Genomic DNA, 20,653 nt, shown 5'->3' on the forward strand with positions numbered 1-20,653 from the left:
GGGGGGGTCAGGATGGGTTTCCCTGTAGATTGTATCTTGGGTTCTTCTTTTGTTATTTTTGTTAAAATTAGCGGTTTTAATATTGAAAATACTGATTTTTTAATATTGAAAATAAAAGCATTTAATATCTCTTAAGTGGCAACCATGTCTCTTTTATCCCTGGCAGGGGAGGGAGTATCACGTGAGCTGAGTCCAGAGGCCTGTGAGCTTCTACTAGGGTGACCCCCGTTGGTACTGGCTGGACTGTGCTGCTGGGGCGGGGGCACTGGGGCGGGGAGGGGGACGGAGTGGGGCTGCAGCTGCACACAGCCTCTGCTGGCTCCGTGTACGCGGGTGGTACACGGCCACAGGGAGGCCCCTCCGCTCCCTCCCCCAGAGCTTGGTGTTGCGACAGGAGCACTGCAGGCGGGCGGGTCGCCCTAGGCCAGGGCCTTTCGGAAGGTGCTCCAGGCGTGGAAGCATCGGGTAAAGGCGTGCTGCTCGTTGCCCTTGCGGACCAGGCGCAGGCGGCGGGGCTGCTCGTGTTCTTTGGCGCGCATGTGCTGGATGTACACCTGGCAGCGGGCCGCGTGTGAGCCCGGGCAGGCCTTCCAGCCCCCCACGCCAGCCTCGGCCCTCCCCCACCCGCTCACCTGGCAGGCCTTCAGACTCAGCTTGATCTCCACCTGGCTTGTCTGGGTCCCCACCCACATGTAGACCTGTGGGGCGGGCAGCGGAGGGAGTCTCAGGAGGGAGCCAGGACCCCCGTCCTCTAGCCTCAGAATGCCCACTGACAAACGGGTGGGTCCTCGAATGGGCAGGGTCAGCAGGGATCTCACCTCCTGGCCATTGTCCAACAACATGATGTCATCATCAGCCAGGTCATCTTGGCAAAAGTCGGAGCATTTCTCAGTCACCGCGAAGTAGCCCTTCTCGTTGGAGCACCTGGGGGTCACGGGTTAGGGAGCGGCTAAGGGTCATGAGCGGCAAGGCCAGCACTCAGGAGGGAGCTGGGCAGGGGTCTGGGCGCGGCCTCACCGGAAGAGCCGGGTGTGCTTCATGTACTCGGCGTCATCGTCATAAGGCTTCTGCGCCCCAATGCCCACCCAGAAGAAGTTCTCAGGCTCCTCGCCTTCGTTGATGACCTGTGGAGAAAGGTTGGTCCAGCCCAGGGGCCCGTGTGCCGCGCTTACCTGCCCGCGCACCGCACTCCCTGGTCACCTGCTTGCTGTACGAGGCGTCAAACATGGTGTTGAGTATGTCCTCGGCCAGCTTGGCCTCGTCGGGGTCTGAGGCCCGGCCCACCCACGCGTACACGATGCCCTGGTTGTCCTCACTCTCAAAGGGAACCTGGGGAGTGTGCAGGGGCTCAGTGAGGTGCAGCCCACAGCCCGCCGCCCACACCGCAGGCCTCGGCAGGCCACACGCCCACCTTGAGGATGAAGCAGAACTCGGAGTTGAGGAGGCTGGAGTCGGTGTTGATCTGGATACACCTGGGGGAAGGGGTGTCAGTAAGCAGTCGGGGGGGGGGGGGGGGGCTCAGTGACCTCAGCCGCCCACCTGTGCCCCTTCCCCCGCCAGGCACCGGGTGCAGAGGGCGCTGCCATTGGTGCGAATCTGGTAGAGGCTCGGCTGCAGGGTGCCCTGGGCCGCCTTCCTCTTGCCCCGGTGGATGATGAACTTCCTCTTAAAATGGGACAGGAACTTGGGGTTCTCCTGCTGCTGTGTCATGCGCACCACCTGGGGGAGTGGAAGAGTCAGGGGCAGCTCCCCAGATGCCTCCCTGCCCCTCCCAGGCCCAGCCTTCCCCAGGTCTCAGTCCCACCGCAAAGCACCCCCTGGAGGCCACGGAGGCGTGGCTGAGGGGGGCACGGCAGGCGCACCTCTAGCTTGCCGGGGAAGAGGCTCTCAAACTTCTTCTGCAGGCTGAAGGTGAAGGTGAGCCAGCCCATGTTGGAGGCCTCGCGGCCCTGCCAGAAGTACACGATGCACTGGAAGTCCTCCTCGGGCTGCTTCTCCTCCACCTCGGCTGCTGCCTCCTCCGCTTCTTTGCCCTCAGCCCCCGCCTTCTCCTCTTTCTCCTCCTTCTTCTCCTCCTCCTCGTACTCCACGGGGACCCAGTACCTGCAGCGTCAGAGGGCGGTGAGTAGGGACCCCCCAGCCCCAGGGGCCCCGCGAGTGGGCGCCCTGTGCTGGGCGCGCACCTGCAGAGGAAGACGTAGCAGTCCTGCGTGTAGAAGTGGCCGAACTCCTCCTCCGGCAGCCGCGCGAACTTCTTGCCCTCGAGCACGAAGCCCTCCATGCCGTCCAGGTCCTCGTTCCACTCCTCCATCAGCTGCTCCGCCTGCACGGGACCGTGGCTGGTGGGCTGCGGCCGGCCCTCCTCGCCCGCCAGAGACCCACGGAGTCCCCTCCCAAGCCAGGGTCCGGGGACCCAGCCCCCTGGGCCCGTCCCCACCTCCGAGAGCGCCATGGGCGGCTGTCGCGGCAGGAACAGCGCCGTGAGGTCAGCCTTCATCTGATCCTTCTTCTCCGCGTCGCGCTTCACCTTGCCGGCGAGTCCCGGGCCCTGCAGCACGGCTTCTGCGTTGCGTGTGTAATCCACCGTCAGCACGTCATCCCAGTTCTTGAACTTGGCCTTGAACACCTGCCGAGGGGGGGAAGGGCTGGAGCAGGCGGGGGTGGAGGAGGTGGAGCGAGGCCCGGGAGGCGGGGCCCAGCGGTACGGGGACCCAATTAGAAACGGGGTGGGAGGGGCACGTGAAGAGGGGGCGGGGCCTGGGCAGCAGAGGGGCAGCGACGGGCTTGGGCCGGGTTCCCGAGGGTGGTAGCCCATCCCCAGAAGGTTCAGGCTTCACGGGGCCGCGGGATCCTGGCCAGGCCTCAGGAGACGCGCACCTGGGCCTCAGTGCCCTCCAGGCTGCGGCTGACCGTGGCGTGGCGTGGCCTGTGCAGCATCCCGCACAGCTCCTGGCCCAGCTTGAGGGCGGCGGCACGCACCAGGCGGGGGGACTTGCGGCCCAGCCAGATGAACACGTCCGACCAACAGTCCAGGATGTACACGCAGCGCGTGTCCAACAGGCTCTGCAGCTGCGGGGCCAGAGGCCAGAGGTCAGCCAGCACCCGGCCACCCGCGAAGGATCCCGCCTCCTCGCCTCCTCCGCGCGTGTCTCACCAGCCGCATCCCCGGCATCAGTTCCACCTTGGGCCGCGTCTTGTGTTCCACAGACAGCTTGTAGTTGATCTGTGGCAGCTCCAGGTAGCCCAGGCCCAGGCCCACCTGGCGGGAGAAAGGTGCGTGTTGCAGGGGCGGGGTCTGGGAACACGAGCCCCACCCACAAGACCCTGATTTGGAGCCCGGCCCGACCTTGCCGTGTGCAGTCAGGCCCGCTGCCTCTTCCTCTGGGGGCCTTAGTTTCCTCCCTCGACCCCAAGGTCATTTTAAGGATACTATCAGTGGAAAGACTTTGTAGTGGCCTTCCCCTGCCTGCCTTCCCTACTCCTTACTGTCGTTTCTAATTCTCTAACTTGTCGTTTTCCTGCTCACAGCACCCCAGGGCTTACTGTCACCTGTACAATTAAGGCCAGGTTCTTAGGCCGGGCACCTGGGCACTTCTCAGCCTCCCTCTCCAGCCCCACCTTCCAGGAAACACCCAGCCAGCCTCGGGCCTCTGCTCAGGCGGGTCCCTGTCCACAAGGTGGCACCTGCAGTCACAGCGTGCTGCGAGGCCCATTCCCCCACCTGACCAGCTGCACCCCGCTCACCTTATACAGCTTGGGCTGGGGTGGCCAGAAGTCATCAGGAACGTGCTTCTTGACCTCAGAGGGCTCACCACCCAGCGCCTCCCAGAACTCTGGGGGCTCTTGGCCCTGCACAAGCAGTGTGATCTCCGCGTTCCCTTTCCGCTCATTCTTGTTTATCTTTTCTGCAAAGAGCCTGAGGGCAGGTGCAAGGCCCTTAGTAAGGCCCGTGCCCCTTCTTAGATGGCAATTTTTCTTCGCACGAAACCCCCCCCCATGTCTGAGAAAGGCGCAGTCCTCGTACCTGGCTTTGGTGGTGTTACTCAGCGTGGCCTGGGCCCCGCGCCACACGTAGATGTCCAGCCCTCGGTCCAGCAGGAAAACAAACCTGGACAGGAGGTGCAGGAGGGGCTGTGATGGGTACAGGCAAAGACTGCCTCCAGGCCCCGACCCCACCCTGGGTTTTAGCCCCCCTGCTGGTCCTGCTGAGCTCCGTCAAACGGGTTAAAGACTTGCTGGAAGACCTTCTCTTCTAGAGCCCACACCTGCCCCTCACTGGTGGGGAGGAGGTTCAAGGGTCAAGGACTCCCACCTCACATCATGGGGGCTTACCTCGGGTCCAGGGAGGCCCCCTTGAGTGGCACGGGCTCCAACTTGATGTTCTTTTTCCCATATACGCGGTACATTCTGGGGGCCGGAGCAAAAGTGGCGTGGAGGGAGTACCAAGGGACCAGTTTACCCTAACCGCCTTCCCCCAGGACTTCCCAGCTGAGTGCAGGTCATACCACGCCTCACCTGGTGACGTAGTGCGTGTCCTCCACCGTGTAGAATCCACTGGCTGTCCCGCCTTCAATGTAGGCAATGTCATTGTCAAATACCTGCGTGTGAGGGGACAGTCCATCCTTGAGCGCCCCCACCCTTCAGCAAACCACCTGTGTACAGGTGTGTCAGGTGCTAGAAATCCATGAGGAAGTTAAAACGGAAGAGTAAGATTTGTGTCTAAATATAGACACGTATTGTAGTGTTAAGATGTACACAAACATGAACGTGCTTATATTTGCGTGTATGAGCCAGTTTAGATATACACAGCACATTTAGGTATGTGTGGCGTGTGTCAGGGTACAGAAGCAAGCAGGTTTATGGAGGAGGGCAGACTTGGGTGAATGTGGGTAAAATCTCATGTGTATGGTCCCATCTACACGTACCCAGCTGGCAGGTGGCCCTGCACAGCTCACTAACCCTGCTCACCAGACTCGGTCCCGACCTCGGCCTTGCCTCCTTGGTGCCCAGCCGGTGGCCCCGCCCCCTGGCCCCTATTGGTCCCAGCTCCCCATCTCTCTCCTGGCCTCTGCTGGCCAAGGCTCCCCACCTTTGGCCTCCTCTTGCCCCCCTGATCTCTCCCTATTTGTCCTTGCCTGTTGCTGTAGGTCTCAACCCAAAAGCCTTTAGTTTCAGCTTCCTGCCCCCCACCAGCCATGCTGACCACCCTCGCCCTGCCCCTCCGCCCCCCACGGGTACCTGCAGGAACTCCTCACTCTCGTCACCCATCTCCTCCCGCACAGTGCGGCATTCTGCACCCAGGTAGTTGCGCAGGTTCACGGCGTGGATGGCGGAGCAAGCCTTCTTGTCGAGTGTGGCTTCGCCCCCAATCCAATAGTAGATTTCCCAGTTCAGAGAGCCGCTGTCATCCAGAAAGGTCTGGGGGCCGTGACAGCGTGTCAGCCCTCACCGGGCAGTCCAGCTTCCCGGCTCACCCCAGGGAGGCTGCTCTGATGGCACCAGCCCCCCCCCCCCCGCCCAGGATACCTGGGGGGACGGGGCGCACTGCCGCCCTTCTGCCTGGGCAATCAGCGCCTGGGCTCCTTGCCCAGCCTGGCCCTCCCACCAAAACTGTGGGACCAAAACTGTGGCGCTGAGGATTCTGAGCGATCTAAGATGATGGCACTGGGGGTCACGCTGCTCCTGACAGTGCGCCCCAGTCTCACCTTGAGCACGATGTAGCAGTCAGCCTCATAGAACTTGCCATGTAAGGCTTCCTCCACCAGCGTGGGCACGAAGTTCTCGATCTGCCAGATGGTCAGGCCAGGCAGCTGGCCCACGTCCTCCGTGAAGAACTCTGAGTAGTCGAGGCGAGGCTTCTCCAGACCCTGGTCCCAGCGCCGCACCTTGCCCCCGGGGGCTCGGGCATCAGTGCTGTCCTGGGGTCAGAGTCCCAGCGCACGGATTGACTGTGCAGCCACGCAGGCTGGTGTCACCACCCACCGTGGGGGGTTTGCTCAGGGTTCTCCTCTCTCTCTCTCTCTCTCTCTCTCTCTCTCTCTCTCTCTCTCTCTCTCTCTCTCTGTCGGCCTGGGTCACAATGTGTCTTGAGGAGAGCCCAGGGCCACCTGCCCTGTCCCAGACCCTGGCTTGACTTACCTCCTGCTTTTTGTTCTTTTCCTGGGCCACGTCCGACATGCCCTTCAGCACTTGCTTGGCCTGGTCATCCTGAGCCGAGTCCTTACGTCTCCGTAGTCGCATCTTTCGAGCAAGGGGGTCTTTGGGCCCACCCCCTGCTTGGGGGAGGGACAAACAACTGAGCTCTGGCTGGGCCCACCCCCTGAGGCATCCAGCCACCCAAGGACCAATGCCATCCACCAGGGTCCAGAGAGCTGGGTCCCACCCAACTTACAGATGGGTAAGTAGAGCCCCAGAGAAGAACACCCCGCTCTCAGGCCAGACCTTTCCCTGCTCACCAGCCACTGCTGCAGCCACTGCTGCAGGGGAGGCACCCGCCAACCGCAGCTGGTTCTGCAGCGAGAAGTCGATGTTGTACCACTCGGCGGCGCGGTCAGCGGGCTTGGGGGGCATGACCAGGCTGGGGTTCTCCCGCACGTCCAGGACCTGCTCGTGCGATGAGCAGAGGTGGCGCTGAGCCTGAGGCCCACCTCCTAGCCACACCACACTCAGCTTCTTGCTCTTTGCAGCCGCCAGGGCTAAGAGGCCCAGGGCTGGGGCCAGGGGCCTGGGTTCTCATCCCAGCTCTGTGGCCGCCCATCATGTGCTTTGGTTTTACTTTCTCTGAAATGTGACCTTGCAAATTGGCTGTGGGACCTAAATGACACTGTCCAGCATGATACGGATATAGGATGTGGCTCACCTTCTCCCAAAAAGCACCCTGGCACTGACCACCCCTCCAGGAAGCCTCTGCTGCGTCCAGCGATACCCGTGCGTGGTGTTTCCTGAGGGTCTGTCAGTACCTGTCTTCCCCACTGCCCTCCCTCACGTCCCTGGGCCTGCCCTGACCTCGATCTCTGTCAGGAAGTGGATGGCCTCTGGGAGCGTCACCAGGCGGTTTTTGTTCAGGACGAGTTTCTTCAGCTTTGTGCACCTGTGAAGACAGAGCCGAGGCCTCAGGGAGCGAGCAGATGAGGGGCAGGGAAGGCAGGTAGGGCCAGAGGACGAGCAGCCAGCCGGCTAGTTAAGAAACCAGTGGCCTGTGACATGCTGGAAAGGCAGGGAGGCTGGAGCGCGTGCAACTGGAGTCTCTTCACACTAAATGACTGGGACGTTCTTTTTGTGACTTTGATGGAGCAGAATTTTTCCAAGTGGCCTTCTGCAGATTAAGGGCCCCTGGACAGAAGAGGGCACCAAAGAAATGTTTGGTCCTCAACTTGGTTTGGAAGCTGCTGCCGGTGGGGGTGGGGGAGGGGCAGCCTGAAGCACTTCGAGAGCCGGAGACCACACTAGTGGACACTGTGACCTCCAGAGGGGATGGAAGCGGCACCAGGTCCCAACGTCACGTGGCTGTGGAACCCGTATGACATCATCCCTGTCAGTGACCCCCAACGGCGCTCCGGGGAAACCCAACTTGGGAATTGCTAGCACAGGGCTGTGGTCTCCAGCCCCAAAGCCAGCCTAACCCATCCATTTTGTGTGGTGGAAGGCCGGAGGGCGGGTTCTGGCCATGCTCCCGGGGCTTTCCGTGCCGGGACCCCCTGCCCCACTCTCCCAGCCTCGCCCCAGCACCTGCAAAGGCTTTCAGGGATCAGTTCCAGGTTGTTGTTGGCGGCCATGAACTCCTCCAGGCTGGCCAGCTTGCCAATGCCTGAAGGCAGCCCATCAAAGTCCAGCTTGTTGGAGTTCAGGTACAGCTTCTTCAGCTTGGTCAGCTTGCAAATGGCCGACTGGAGGGGAAGCGGGCAGGGCCGGGAGTCAGGGGGGCAGCGAGGGGGGCCCAGCGCCTTCCCGTCCTCCTCCCCAGGCCCAGACGCACAGGCAGTGAGGTGAGCAGATTGCGGGACAGGTTCAAGGTCTCCACGTGCACCCACTGGTCAATGCACAGGGAGAGCTCCGCGATCTCGTTGCTGCTCAGGTTGAGGCGGCGCAGGCTGGGGAGCGTGTACAGGCACTCGGGCACCCGCGACAGACCATTGCAGGACAAATCCACATCTAGGGCACAGGTGGCATGCGTCAGCCGGGCCCACTCAGCCAGCCCCAGCTCGGCCACCTCCGGGCTCTGTGGACTTCAGCAAGGGTCTTAACCTCTCTGAGCCTCAGCTTCCCCACTTGGAGAAACTTCCTCACACCGGTGGGTCTAGGCATAAAGTTGGTGCTCATAACTTGGTGGTATTACTAGTCATCGTGACAGTGACAGAGAGTCAGAACCACATCCTTTCCTTCTGGGAGGCAGTCAGAGCAGCAGGGTTCAGCCCCTCCACAGGAAGCGAGGGACCGGAGGGGACGAGAGCCTGAGGGGTCACCCAAGGGTTGCCGACCTGTGAGGTTGCTCAGGCCCTCCAGGCTCGTGGGGAGGTTGCCCTGGGTGCGCTGGGTGTTCCTTAGGTGCAGGGTCTGTAGGGCCGTCAGAGCCGGGAGCTGCCTGCAGGGAGAGGTGGGTGGTCAGGCCAGGGGCAGGCCCAAGGGCACGGGGCCGAGAGCCACTGGGGAGCCAAGGGACCAGGCCAGACCCCACCCCCGGGGCGGGCTCTGGAGGGGTGTGGCCCGAGCGGTGCTGACCGGAGCTGCGCATGCAGCAGGGGGTTCCCGTTGAGCACGAGTGTCTGCAGGTGCACCAGGCGACGCATCTGGGGGGGCAAACTCTCCAGGTGGTTCTCACTGAGGTCCAGATACAGCAGGTCCGTGAGGTTGATGAAGAGCTGGTTGGGGATGGTGTCAATGCTGCGGGCGGGAGGGAGGGGGCGAGGGGCAGGGCCACCCAGTCAGTGCCACACGCCCACCTCCAGGAGCCACCTGGTCTCCCCTGTGTGTGGCCCCGCCCAGCTCCCACTCCCGGCCTGACGGGCACCTGTTGTGGCTGAGGTTCAGCACCAGCATGTTCTTGGCATTCTCCAGCTCCCGCGGGCACTCTGTCAGCTGGTTGTAGCTCAAGTCCTGGGTAGGAGGGGTGAAGCCAGGGGAGGTGTCAGCGCTGGTGCCACCTCGCCAGTCCTCTGCCAGGCTGGGGCATCAGCCAGGGCATAGAGAGGGGAGTAGATGAGGGGGTTCAGGACCAAAGGGAGACAGCAGGACCCTGGGAGGAAGGGTGCCCAGGATAAGGATGTGACTCCATGAGCAACATTGGACAAGGCACTGTCTACTCTAAGCCTCAGTTTCCCCATCTATAAAATGGGAGAACAATGGCCCCAGGGGCCATAACAGTGCATGAGTAACCACTGACCAGGACTGAGAGGTCATCCAGCTTGAAGATGTCATCGGGGACTCCAGAATTCTTCAGGCAGTTGGCTCGAGCCACAATGGCCTGGGGAAAAACCAGCCCCCAGGAGAAGCAGAGGGATCAGGGAGGGACATCTCCTTAGGCAGTTCACTGGAGGCCAGGCCTCAATGCTCTCCTATCCTAGTCTTTACGCGTAGTTCCTCCACCTGGTGAGCTCTTCCTAGCCTCCCTATGAGCTCCTATTCACACCTCAAAGCCCAGATCAAATGTGCCCCACAGCCCAGCACAGTCCTCAGGGAACCTTTTCTGATCGAACAATCTCTCCTCAATTCCAGAGGGCAAGATGGGGGTGTAGTTCTGGGCTGAGCACGTCTGTTTTCTCTCCCCTTAGGGCTGAAACCTCCTCATGCTACAAACCTCTAAAAAGGTCGAGGGGGAGAGAAGACAGGCTGGGTAATGGTGCCATGATGGCAAGTAACAGCAGGGTTCAGGGCAGCCACTGCCTCTCCTTTGGCCCTAACGTCTGTGGTGCCACGCTGCTTCACAGCGGTCCCCCACTGAACCCTCCCCAGAAAGTAGAAGGGACTTGTCTGAGGTCAGGCAGCCAGGAAGTGGCAGAGCTGATGTGAACTCAGGCAGCCTGAATCCTGAGGCTGTGCCCTTAACATCTCAGAGCTCCGGCCATGGACAGGAACGACCTTTGCCGAAGCCAGAGGGGTCTGGCTGAGAGCCTGGTGTTCTGGGATGTCAGAGGCTCTGTGAAGAGCAGAAAGGTGAGCAGGCCACCCTGACTACCTCTCCTCCTGGGTACACCCCACCCTACGCCAGCTCTACCAATGTGTGGCTGTGTGACCTCCGGCAAGTGACCTGCCTCTGTGGCCAAGTGTCCTCAACTGTGAACTTGGGAGAAGTCAGGATTATAAGAAAAAACCCTGGAAAAAACTTAGGAGAAAACTATTTCCCAACGTGGAAATAGTTGGAGCAGTGCTTAGCCACTATTAGTTGTTGTTATTGTAGTTGTCCAAAAAGGGTGGGACTTTGGATTTTTTTACGTTTTGCCCCATGGCTTACTTAACACAGGGCCTCATTATATCCTCTCCCCTTTAGGGACAGGCCCCTGGGCCTGACACAGGGATAGGCAGAGGTACTAGTCCAGCCTGGGGCTGGCCTTGCCCTCACCCCTCTGGCTGGACTCCAATCCCCACCTCCCAGCATGGTGGCCTGCAGCAGCACTCACCCGAAGCGATGGCAGACTGGACAGCTCCCCGTGAAGCGTGGTCAGGTGGTTGTGGCTCACAGACAAGTGCTCCTGGGCCAGGACAAGGGAGCAGAGGCTCAGTGGAGGCCCCATCTGCCACCACAGTCTTGCACCATCCGGGGTGGCCCCCAGCCACACATGGCCCAGTCCCCCCTGCAGCTCCCTCCCTCTCCTCCAGCTCTACTCACGGTTATCAGCATCTTCCTCTAAGACAGCCGCTTTCTGCACAGGCTCCGCCCCCCTGGCCCAGCCCCACCCACAGGACCCACGCTCCCACGCTGCCTGCTGAAAGCCCCTTACCAGTTTCTGCAGAGCAGCCAATTCCTCTGGCAGGTAGCACAGGCCAGTGCGGTTCAGCTTCAGCCATCGCAGACTGGTCATGGCCTTGACATTCTCAGGGAAGTAGCCTCCCTGGGGGGTAAGCCATGGTGAGGCTGGTCTGGGAGAGGAACGTCCCTGCTCTACCACCCTCTATGGCCCCCAACTGCCCATGGAAGCCTTTGGGGAGCAACAGAGCCAACTCTCACCAGCTGTGTGACCCTGGACAAGTCATTTTGCCACTCTGTGCCTCCATTTCCTCATCCATAAAATAGGGCTAATAAAAGCCCTCTCATGACAAAAGTGTTGTGAGGACAAGTAGTTATCAGCACGGCTGTTGGCCTAAGATCTGTCTCTCTTGCTGGATTCTGAGTCCCAGGAGGGTCGGGATGAAACTGGCTTGATCCAGGTAACACCTCCAGTGTCCAGCTGTGTGGCTCACATGCCTTTGCCCAGCATTCCAGGCTCTGCCTGGGCCACCTGAAGTGAGGGTACCCCCTGAGCCTCTGCCAAGGTCCCACCTGTGCCCCCACCCTGCTATCAGCATACAAGCCATTTAGGGCAAGGTCCAAACCCCCCGTGCAAGGCCCCGGCTCCCCACCCTGCACAGGCACTGCCTTGTTCATTTGTCTATCCATTCATTGCCCACATTCAAGTGCCCACCTCAGTACCCCCAGCCCTTGTGGCAGGGAGCTTGGGATAGCATGTGCCTTTAGTGTCCTTGGCTGTGTCCCCTTCCCCCTATAGCCACATTCCCCGCCAGTGACTCAGACTCCGGGTCTGAAAAGGACACAGAGACCCCAGGTGAGGATAGTGCGCATGGAGGCAGAGAAAGTGGTGTGGCCACCTGTGCATGGGGTCAACGGTGTGTGCACATGTGGGTAAATGCAGGAAGACCCCGCCTGCCCTCAGTCCTGGCCCCACGACCACAGCGGAAGCCTGGGCTCCCTTACGCTAAACTGACTGCGGCCTGAGTCCGCGCACTCCCCCACCCTGCAGCGGGGCTGCCCCTCTTGGTACTCCAGGCCAGCTCTCACCTCCACTCTTGCCCTGACTCCTCTGGTCACTGGCACTGCTCACCTCATCCTGGCCTCTAGCACCACCTCGCCCACTGACTGGCTGCAAGGCTGGGCTCAGGCTCCTGAGGCCCCGGTCTGTCAGTCCATAAGCCGCTCAAACCACGGCTACCCAGGGCCTGGCACAAATGTCTGACACACTCTCCACACCAAGTAGCCCATGCTTCCAAGAGGACCACTGCTAAGCCCCTTTACTGGATGGGAAGGCCGAGGCTCTGAGACAGGAAGTGGTTTGCCCAAGACCACACAGGACGGGAATGGCGGTGGCAGGGACAAAGCGGTGGCCGTGAAGAGTTCCAGACCCGCCCCGAGGACAGGCCGACAACCTGCAGCGCGACAGTGAGTCAGGGCCCGGCTTAGGCGCGTGACCTCAGCGGGACGGGGAAGGGCGGCTGGGCGGTGCGAGCAGAGCTCACCGACCCCGGCCCACTCGGGCCCGGCGGGGCTCAGATGCCAGGACGGCGACACGGGGGGGGGCGCGGGGGGGCCTCAGCCCATCCCTAGGCTGACCCCGGACCCAGGCGTCCACGCCGGCCCGAGCCGGCCTCGGTCTTCCCGTAAGGGCACCGAAAGCAGATCTTGGGGACCGGTTCCGGGCGGGGAACCCGAGCCCCGCGAGAGCCCCACCCGGCCCCGCCCGCAGTCCCGGGCGGTACTGGGCCCGGAGGCGGGCGCGACAGGAAGCGGAGAGCGGTGCGGGCTGCGGCGGAAGGGACGGCCCGGGGGGGGGGGCCCGCCTCACCTTGAAGTCGTTGCCGCTCAGGTCCACACCGCGCACGAACGGCAGCACTCCCGTGGCCTCCATGGCGCCGCTGCTGCTGCTGCCGGGCGGGCCCGACGCTGGCTGGGGGCGGCTGCGGGAGCCGCGGGCCGGGCCAGCGCCGACCCCGCCCCTCGGACTCGGCCCCGCCCCTCGGACTCGGCCCCGCCCCTCGGACTCGGCCCCGCCCCGCGAACTCGTTCCCGCCCGAGCCGGCGGGGAGGCGGAGTCAGGGCCCGGCCCTCCCGCCCCGGCGCCCGCAGGCGGGTCGCGGGAGGCACCGGCCTCCTCCGCTGCGGTCTGTGGGCCTCCGGGCCTCAGTTTCCCTGTCTGTTCGAGTACTGGAGGGGCCGCGAGGAGTCCGGGCGTCCCGGTGCTCCCGCTGGCGGCGTCACAGCCTCCAGGCTAAGTCCCTGAGCCCCAGGGCCGGGGCTGTGTCGCGGGCTCGGTCCCCTGCGCTGCAGCAGCAACTGAAGTGGGCCGTGGCCGGGGAGGCTGTGGACGCAGGCCGGGGGGCGCACAAGGCCCGGGAGTCTCTGTTCGCCCGAGGAGGACGCAGAGGCCCGAGGGTCCCGGAGCTGTGGGCGAGCCCAGACCTCCTCCTGGCTGTGCTTCCTCGTCCGTGAAATGCTTCCCAAGGTCGTCGCCAGAAACAAAGGAGCAAACGCAGGTGCAGCTCGTGGCATACAGAAAGCACTCAATAAGTGGCGCGTTACTTCTGCTTAGAGTCCCCAGCCCCTCACGTCCATTTATGTGCTCGCTCGCTCCCCTCGACCCGCACATAGTCGGTCCCCCAAACACAAATGCCGAATGAGCCACAGGTTATGTGCACAACCATCCTTCGCAAGGTGGAGGGGGCCTGGCGTGTCCATTTCACAGGAGAGAAAACTGAGGCTCGGGTGAAGTGGCACAAGGTCACACGGAGCTGGTGGCAGGGGTAGTTCTGGGTCACGCTGTGTGCCCCGCAGGCCGATACATAATAAGGAGGCCACCAAGGCACTCCCGCAGAAGTGACCTAAAGGGTCAGACCTGCGCGCCTCTGGGCCAAGTGCCGCCTGTCTGCCCAGCCCCTAGAAGGAACGGGGGCGCAGATAATTGTCTCCAAACCAGAAGCTCATCTTACAATCACACACACGTCACAACGGGCCCGGGGGGCCAGCCAGCACGTTCCGCAACCCTCGGCTGTGCCACCACACCGCCGGGAGGGAGGCTGCGAACACCACTCTGCGCCTTTAAATCCGGGGTGCGTCGGAAAGTCCCACCTCCGCAGAGCGCGGAATGCGTTAGGGGGCGTGGCCTGGCCACCATTGGCTGGGCCGCACAGTATTTTGGAACGAGGGGCGGGCCTTGAGCACTCCGATTGGGGCTAGGACCTGCCCGTCTGCGTGCGTGCCGGGGTCAGCGGCCGCCCCCGGAGCCTCGGCGTTCGGTTCCCAGGTCCTTCCCACTCCGTTCCCAGGCGGGTCGGGGTCCGGGCCCGACCAGACCCGCTACCTCCGACGCTTGGTGCGCTGACGCCGCGGCGCAGGTACGGCCGGAGCGGGGCGGCCCGGGGAGGCAGGTGGCAGCGCGGGGCCCGGAGCGAGGACGGACCGCTGCCCCCGGTGGGCGCGCTGCCCGCCTCTGACCGACCCGGGCCCCGCGGCCGGGCTTTATTTTTAGTCTGGGCGACGGCGGGCGGCGCGGGTTGGTCCGGGCGTCTCGGAAGCTGGCAGCAGCGCTAAGCGCCCACGGCCGGCAGGCAGGGTGACAGGGCGACGTCCTTGGTGGCCCGCTGGCTCGGAGCGCAGGGTCACGTGCCCGGTGTCCGCAGGGAGCCGGGGCTGCCCGCCTCGCGGTCACTCGGCCCCGGGGCCTGCGGGCAGCGGTCCCCCCGGAAGAGCCGTGGGGCCGGTGCGCGCCTCTGCTGCCCGAGCGCCTGGCCCTCCCGGCCCCGCCGTCCTGGGCTCCTCCCCCTCCGCCCGTCGCTGCCTCTGCACAGCGGGGCGCACAGCGGGGGCTTCGGGGCCCGCTCACCTCTGTTCCTGCGGCTCCGGGCAGTGAGGGCAGCTCCCACCGCCCGCTGTCCCAGGCCGAGGCCGAGCGCGGTCCCTGGCCCCGGGCCACTCCTCTGCTTGGCGTCCTCGTGTTTAGCGACTTTGCCGCTGTCCCCGCAGCGCGGCCTTGGCTTTGCCCGCACAGGCCATGGACAGGCCGCTCGTGCGCTCCCCCCCCAGCCTGGCCCATCTCACGGCCTCCGGCGGCTCCCTGGTCAGGATTGGGGGTAACCGGCCTCACTGGGGTCTGAGACACCCTCCAGGGCCCCCAAGTTGTGGTTTCCTGTGGCCTTGTCTCCTCCCGCTGTGCGGGGGTGAGGAAGCAGGGCCTGACCGCAGGGGGTCTGATGGGGCCCGGGACCCGGGACCCGGGGGCGGGCGAGAGCCTGGAGCCTTTGCGGTTGTGGATTCCAGAAGCCACCCCTCGCGCACGGTGCAGCAGCCTGCTCCTCTGTAACGTTGGGGTGACGGGAACACCCTCCTCGTGAGTCTTTGGTGACATCGGGAGTCCTGCGTGGCAGGGTCAGGGACACGGCCCCTTCTCTGACCTATGCAGGGCCTTTCTGTGTGGCCCCCTGGCCAGCGGGTGGGCGGGTTGTTGGCAGGCTGGGGGAAGAGGGCTCAGGCAGTTCCCTTGAGAGGCCCCTTCCTTCTGAAACGCGGGAGCCACCTTGCGGGCCTGACTCAGACACCCCAGCGCGATGGCAGCCAGAGCGCCTACCCACACCTGCCCCACTGCCAACCTGGCTGCCCCCACGCTCCATGGTCCCTGCACCCCGGCTCTCTTCTAGGCAGGCAGCCATGGCACATTTCTCCCCGAGACGGGGCAAGCGGCATGACAACGACGTGCTGGGCAATGCTGTGGACTTCCTCCTGGCCAATGCCCGCCTGGTGCTGGGCGTGGGCGGGGCTGCCGTGCTGGGCATCGCCACCCTGGCTGTGAAGCGGGTAAGGCCCGGGGCCTGCACAGGACTGGCACCTGCTTCTCTACCCAGCAGCCTGCTTTGCTTTGCCCCTGGGCTTTGCCGTGGCTGCCCAGGATTTGGACGCTCTGATCTCTGTCACTCTGCCTGCAGCTCATTGACAGGGCCACCAGCCCTCGGGATGACGATGACACCAAGGGGGACAGCACATGCCTGGAGGACGGTTGGAAGGAACTGAGCCTGCTCAAGACCGCTCCACGCCTACAGGCCCGGTCCCCACCTGCTGCCCTTAGCCAGCCCGTGCTGCTTCCCGCCCGCTTGCCCTCTGCCCAAGGTGAATGGCACCCTTTCCCCTCTAACCTGGCTGGGTCCCCCTTTGGTGGTCACATTCAGGAGAAGCAGCCAGGACCTGCCACTGACTGACTGTTGCAGGCTCCTTGCATGTTTAATGGTTCTGCTTCTCCGCCCTCCAACGACTGAGGCTCCAGCCACTGGGACATGTGGCTGCAGGGGTAGTAGCAGAGCAGGGCAGCAGCCTTATGACAGTGGGGGGCCTCGGATGGGGAAACTGAGGCTCAGGACCTGTCTCCCCACTCTGCATGAAGCGTTTTCGGCCCCTGAGTGTTGGGGTCTGGGCAATGGGGATTTGTCGTCCAACTGCTGTTTGTACGTGAGGACCAAAGTGCTTTCTCAGGGTCATTTTACAGGGGTGGAAAATGAGGCCGAGGGCCGGCACGGTCAGTAACCGGGCTGGAGTTCTCTCGGCTCATGCCAGGGCCTGCTGACCTGCTCTCTGGCCCTTTGATTCTGCAGCAGGGCCCGCAGGCGCTAACCCGCAGCCGCCGCCTCAGCTTGGCCCCCCAGCACCGCTGTGCCTCACGTTCCAGGAGAAGCTGCTGCTGTTCGAGCGGGACCACGTGGCCACCACAGTGTCCCATGTGGCTCTGGCCAAACAGCTGGCTGGCGACATTGCCCTGGAGCTCCAGGCCTACTTGCAGAGCAAGTTCCCTGAACTGCCCTTTGGGGCGCTTGTCCCCGGGGGCCCGCTCTACGACGGCCTGCAGGTGTGGGCTTGCTCCGACCATGTGCGCCTCCTGGCACCCCTGATGCTGGAGCCGGGTCTGTGGAGCCTGGTGCCAGGCGTGGACACTGTGGCCAGGGACCCTCGCTGCTGGGCTGTGCGCAGGACTCAACTTGAGTTCCGGCCCCGGGGAAGCAGCCCCTGGGACCGCTTCCTGGTGGGCGGCTACCTGTCTTCCCGCGTCCTGCTGGAGCTGCTCCGCAAAGCACTGGCTGCCTCCGTCAACTGGCCAGCGATCGGCAGCCTGCTCGGGTGCCTGATCCGGCCCAGTGTGGCCTCGGAGGAGCTGCTACTCGAGGTGCAGCACGAGCACCTGGAGCTGAGCATCGCTGTGCTGCTGGCGGTCCCTGGAGCCGACGCCGAAGACTGCCTCCTGGTGGCCTGGCCCCTGGAAGGGCTGGCCGGGAACCTCTGGCTGCAGGACTTGTATCCGGCAGAGGCCGCCCGGCTGCAGGCTCTGGATAACCGCGACGCTGGGGCCCGCCGGCGGCTGCTGCTGCTGCTGTGTCACGTCTGCCAAGGCCACCCCGCCCTGCGGCGGCTGGGCCGGGCCCACCTGACCCAGGTGGTTCTGCATCTCGGGGAGGAGGAGGGGGGCTGGGCTGAGGAGGCCTTAGGGGGGCGCTTCCTGCAGGCCTTGGAGCTGCTCATCAGCAGCCTGGAGCGGGCCCACCTGCCCTGCCATTGCAACCCCAGCATCAACCTCTTTGACGGCCTGCGTGAGGAGGAGATTGACGACATTGGCTACGCGCTGTACCTTGGCCTTCAGTACCCCGAGGGGCTGCTGTAGGTGGGTGGGATGGGGTGGCCGGCATGTGTTCTCATGCTGGTAAGCTGCACACTCCTCCCTTCCAGGGATTTGGAGAGCATTTCTCGTACTTTTAGCCAGAATCAAAGAGGGTGCATTATGTAGGCCCACGCGGTTAGCACGTGCATAGGCGACAGTCACTTGGAACCCTCTGAGCCCAGAGTGCTTGGGTTGCTGTCACGTGAGTGTGGCTGGACTGCCCAGGCAGCCCGGAGTGCCGCCACTCACATGCACCCCCTCAGCCTCTGGGCCGGACCCCAGGACCTCGGACTGCTCCATCACCAGCAATGAACCTGGCTTCCGCCGTCCTAGGCGGGCGGTAAGGCCAGCTCCGTCTTTCTGTTGACAGGGTGAGTTGGTGCTTTCCTCAGGTGCCGCAGCTCCAGGCGTGTCGAAGCTTCTGGTGCTGAATGGTAAACACCATGTGTTTGTTCATCCCCAGGGGCCGGAGTCACCTGGTACCGACGGAATGCTGCTTTTTGGCTGGTGTTTGCCAGTGTCCTCGGTCTAGTTTGCTTGTTGAGCTCTCTCCTCCAGCCTGGAGTGGGAGCTGAGCCGGATGTGCTGCCCATCTCACACCTCTGGGGAAGGCCCTTTTCCCTCCAACTAGGCGAATTTTCTCCTTGGGCAGTGGTGGCCCCTGGGGCGGCTGGCCGAGGTTCTGGGCTACCTGCCTTGCCCAGAGCCGAGGGAATCCTGATAGCTGCTACTGGGCCCTCCTGGAGGGGCCTCCCAGAGGCCACATGAGCCTGTGTTCTCACTGCAGCGTGGCTGGGGGGGCTGGGCTGGCGAAGGGGGCCTGCCTCCCCCCCAGGTGGCCCTCCTCATCTTGGTATCCTTCCTGCTGTAGCAGAGCTGTGCCTCGAGGAATGTGAACAAGAATAAAAGGACAAATTCAGATGTCTGTGTGACTTGTGCTAGGCTGTCATAAGCAGTGTTTGGAGTCCTGGAAGCTTGGCTGGAGGCGCTGGGGATGGTGCTGGAGGGGGTATGATTTGACTGGAAAGGAGGTTAGATGGAGAATATTACAAGCGTGCTGATGTGATGTCTTGCTTGGGGAATGGGAACCAACTGGTTAGGGTTTTGTTTCTTGCCGAAGCCTGAACTTTGGAGCCTCCCTGTGCGTTCTGGAACAGCTGAAGTTGCTCCAAAGCCCTGCAGCCAGCGTCAGACAAATGTGATTTCTCCACCTCCTTCGTTTCTCCTTATGGCCCCACGAGTGGGGGAGGGCAACCTTTCCAACCGTGACTACAAAACAAGGATGGGGGACAGGACGTGAGGGGCTGTCACGAGGACAGATGAAAAGCATTGGGGCCCTCTGCGGTATTAAGACAGATCGCTGGATGGCTGCGAGCAGAGACTGTGGTGTGGGCCAGAGCAGGAGGCTTAGCTGAGGGCCATTCAGGTAACCTGGCCCAGGAGCTGGCGCAGAGAGCCTTAAGCAGCTGTAATGGCAGCTGAGAGCAGCAAGGGAACAGGCTGCAGACAGAGGCTGTGCTTGGTATTCTCACCCAGAAATTGGGAATGATAGCATACACTTCCTAGGGCTGCTGGAAGGAGTAACTGCTGGCAGGAGTGTTAACCCGGAGCCTGGCACAAAGTGAACCGTCCCCAAACCAGACTGCTGGGTCTTACTGCGTCCGTCACGGACCCACATCACAGAGCCCAAGCACACAGAGCCCCCCGCTGCAGGGCCGGCATCTGGGCACGGCGCCTCCACAGGACCACCGCGGCCTGGTGAAGGGCTGGCCTGGGCGTGCCCAGGGCGGCAGGCCAGGAGGTGAGTTTGGTCTGGAGTCCTTCTTCTTAGGTGACCAAACCCTCACATGTGGTCCCCTCTGGGGAGGCCTCACGCTTTAGGAAGCTCTGAATTTCCCCTCACACCTGGTTTCAGTAAGAAAAAAAACTAGGATGAAATAAAAGGGAGAGAAATGAGGTGTTCGCGGTTACATGGCCGACGCAAGCTTAACATCCGGGACTTCAGTTTCCAGCCGGAGATTGGAAACCAACCACCGTTCTGCTTCAGAGCCTTCGCAGGGGCTTGTCCCGGGCTGGCTGGCCTGGGCCGTGCTGGCTGCATGGCCAGCTGCTGCAAAGGACGATCCCAACTCCGAGCTTCGTGTGGTCTCAGCCCACGGTCTAAACAGCTCAATATTTACACCTTTCAGCCATGGTGGCAAAGCCGGGCAATCTGCGTCCTCGGTTTAACTTTTCCAAGTGACCCAAGGCCTGGCGTGAGGACTGTGAGGCGGCACACATGCCACCTGCGCAGAAAGGGCTGCCAGAGCAGATAAAAATAACACAGAAATGGCAAACAGAAACTGATTCCAAATGTCACCCGAACCTCCTTTACTGTAACAACTCAAGAATAACTCTTACCACATAAAACAGCGCATCCTTTTTATAAATTCACTTGGAAGCATGTCTCCTCAGGAATCCTTAGCTGCAGAATGCTCTATCAAGTGGGGGTACCTGTCCAGCTGTTTCAGTCGTTGCTATTTTAAAAAAAAAAAAAGCCCTGAAAGAACCTTTGTGCACGTGTATTTTCTCATTACGACTCCTGGGAATGGAAAGCGTTCAAACATCGTTCAGACTGTGGGACCTTGCTGAAGTGTTCCGACAGGACTTCAGCCTGCAGGTCAGAGAACCACCCCTAAGGCGCTGAGCTGGGATGGCGGGACTGGGGCAGCAGGGAGATGCCGCCTTTGGGAGACAGAGGTGGACCCTCCTCCACCCACCACTGAGCTTCACCACCACGTCCCTGCACTCTCCCAATCTCCTCTCCCAAGATCTTCCTACTTAGAGTGCAAAGTGGAAGTGCCATTCCTACTCCTGCCAGTGACACCGTGCCCGTGGTTCCCAGCGTCTGCCCCCTGTACGCTGAGGAAAAAGGAAGTCAGGTCAGTGTTAGTGGAGTCAGCTGGTTCGGAAACCTTAACTGGCTGGACTCTACCTCTAGAATAACTGCCCCTGAGCTAGTGTACGAACCACACAAGGAAAGCACTTCCTGCCTTTTG

The 20,653-nt window shown here is 62.4% G+C and overlaps 2 protein-coding genes across 10 annotated transcripts; one reads left to right on the forward strand and one right to left on the reverse strand.

Annotated features, from left to right (window-relative positions):
* Positions 1 to 105: 105 nt before the first annotated feature.
* Positions 106 to 12,935, reverse strand: FLII (FLII actin remodeling protein). Of its 2 annotated transcripts, none has more exons than XM_081028563.1 (30): positions 12,771 to 12,935; positions 10,935 to 11,045; positions 10,614 to 10,685; positions 9,380 to 9,460; positions 9,008 to 9,093; positions 8,719 to 8,880; positions 8,478 to 8,581; positions 7,976 to 8,151; positions 7,729 to 7,886; positions 7,006 to 7,090; positions 6,456 to 6,603; positions 6,139 to 6,272; positions 5,706 to 5,918; positions 5,239 to 5,418; positions 4,516 to 4,598; positions 4,333 to 4,407; positions 4,025 to 4,108; positions 3,745 to 3,916; positions 3,155 to 3,259; positions 2,878 to 3,069; positions 2,438 to 2,626; positions 2,184 to 2,323; positions 1,863 to 2,103; positions 1,565 to 1,719; positions 1,412 to 1,472; positions 1,201 to 1,329; positions 1,018 to 1,124; positions 819 to 924; positions 633 to 698; positions 106 to 554 (listed from the first exon to the last, which is right to left on the reverse strand). In XM_081028563.1, the coding sequence occupies exons 1-30, from the start codon at positions 12,831 to 12,833 to the stop codon at positions 420 to 422; spliced, it is 3,813 nt and encodes a 1,270-aa protein (XP_080884689.1). In that variant the 5' UTR covers positions 12,834 to 12,935; the 3' UTR covers positions 106 to 419. The 2 variants fall into 2 exon arrangements, with proteins under 2 accessions (XP_080884689.1, XP_080884688.1); XM_081028562.1 differs by having other exon boundaries at positions 6,139 to 6,275; positions 12,771 to 12,924.
* Positions 12,936 to 14,169: 1,234 nt separating this feature from the next.
* MIEF2 (mitochondrial elongation factor 2) lies at positions 14,170 to 20,161 on the forward strand. Of its 8 annotated transcripts, none has more exons than XR_013992030.1 (5): positions 14,170 to 14,316; positions 15,616 to 15,772; positions 15,901 to 16,081; positions 16,561 to 17,986; positions 18,079 to 20,138. XR_013992030.1 is itself a non-coding variant. In XM_081029445.1 (4 exons), exons 2-4 carry the CDS (start codon positions 15,626 to 15,628, stop codon positions 17,616 to 17,618), a joined length of 1,386 nt encoding a protein of 461 aa, XP_080885571.1. In that variant the 5' UTR covers positions 14,180 to 14,316; positions 15,616 to 15,625; the 3' UTR covers positions 17,619 to 20,161. The 8 variants fall into 8 exon arrangements, 4 of the variants coding, with proteins under 4 accessions (XP_080885571.1, XP_080885572.1, XP_080885573.1 ...); XR_013992031.1 differs by having other exon boundaries at positions 14,215 to 14,316; positions 16,564 to 17,986; XM_081029445.1 differs by having other exon boundaries at positions 14,180 to 14,316; positions 16,561 to 20,161.
* The last annotated feature ends 492 nt before the right edge of the window (positions 20,162 to 20,653 follow it).

This window comes from Rhinolophus hipposideros, assembly GCF_964194185.1.
Source record: "Rhinolophus hipposideros genome assembly, chromosome: 20".
Lineage (NCBI taxonomy): Eukaryota > Metazoa > Chordata > Mammalia > Chiroptera > Rhinolophidae > Rhinolophus > Rhinolophus hipposideros.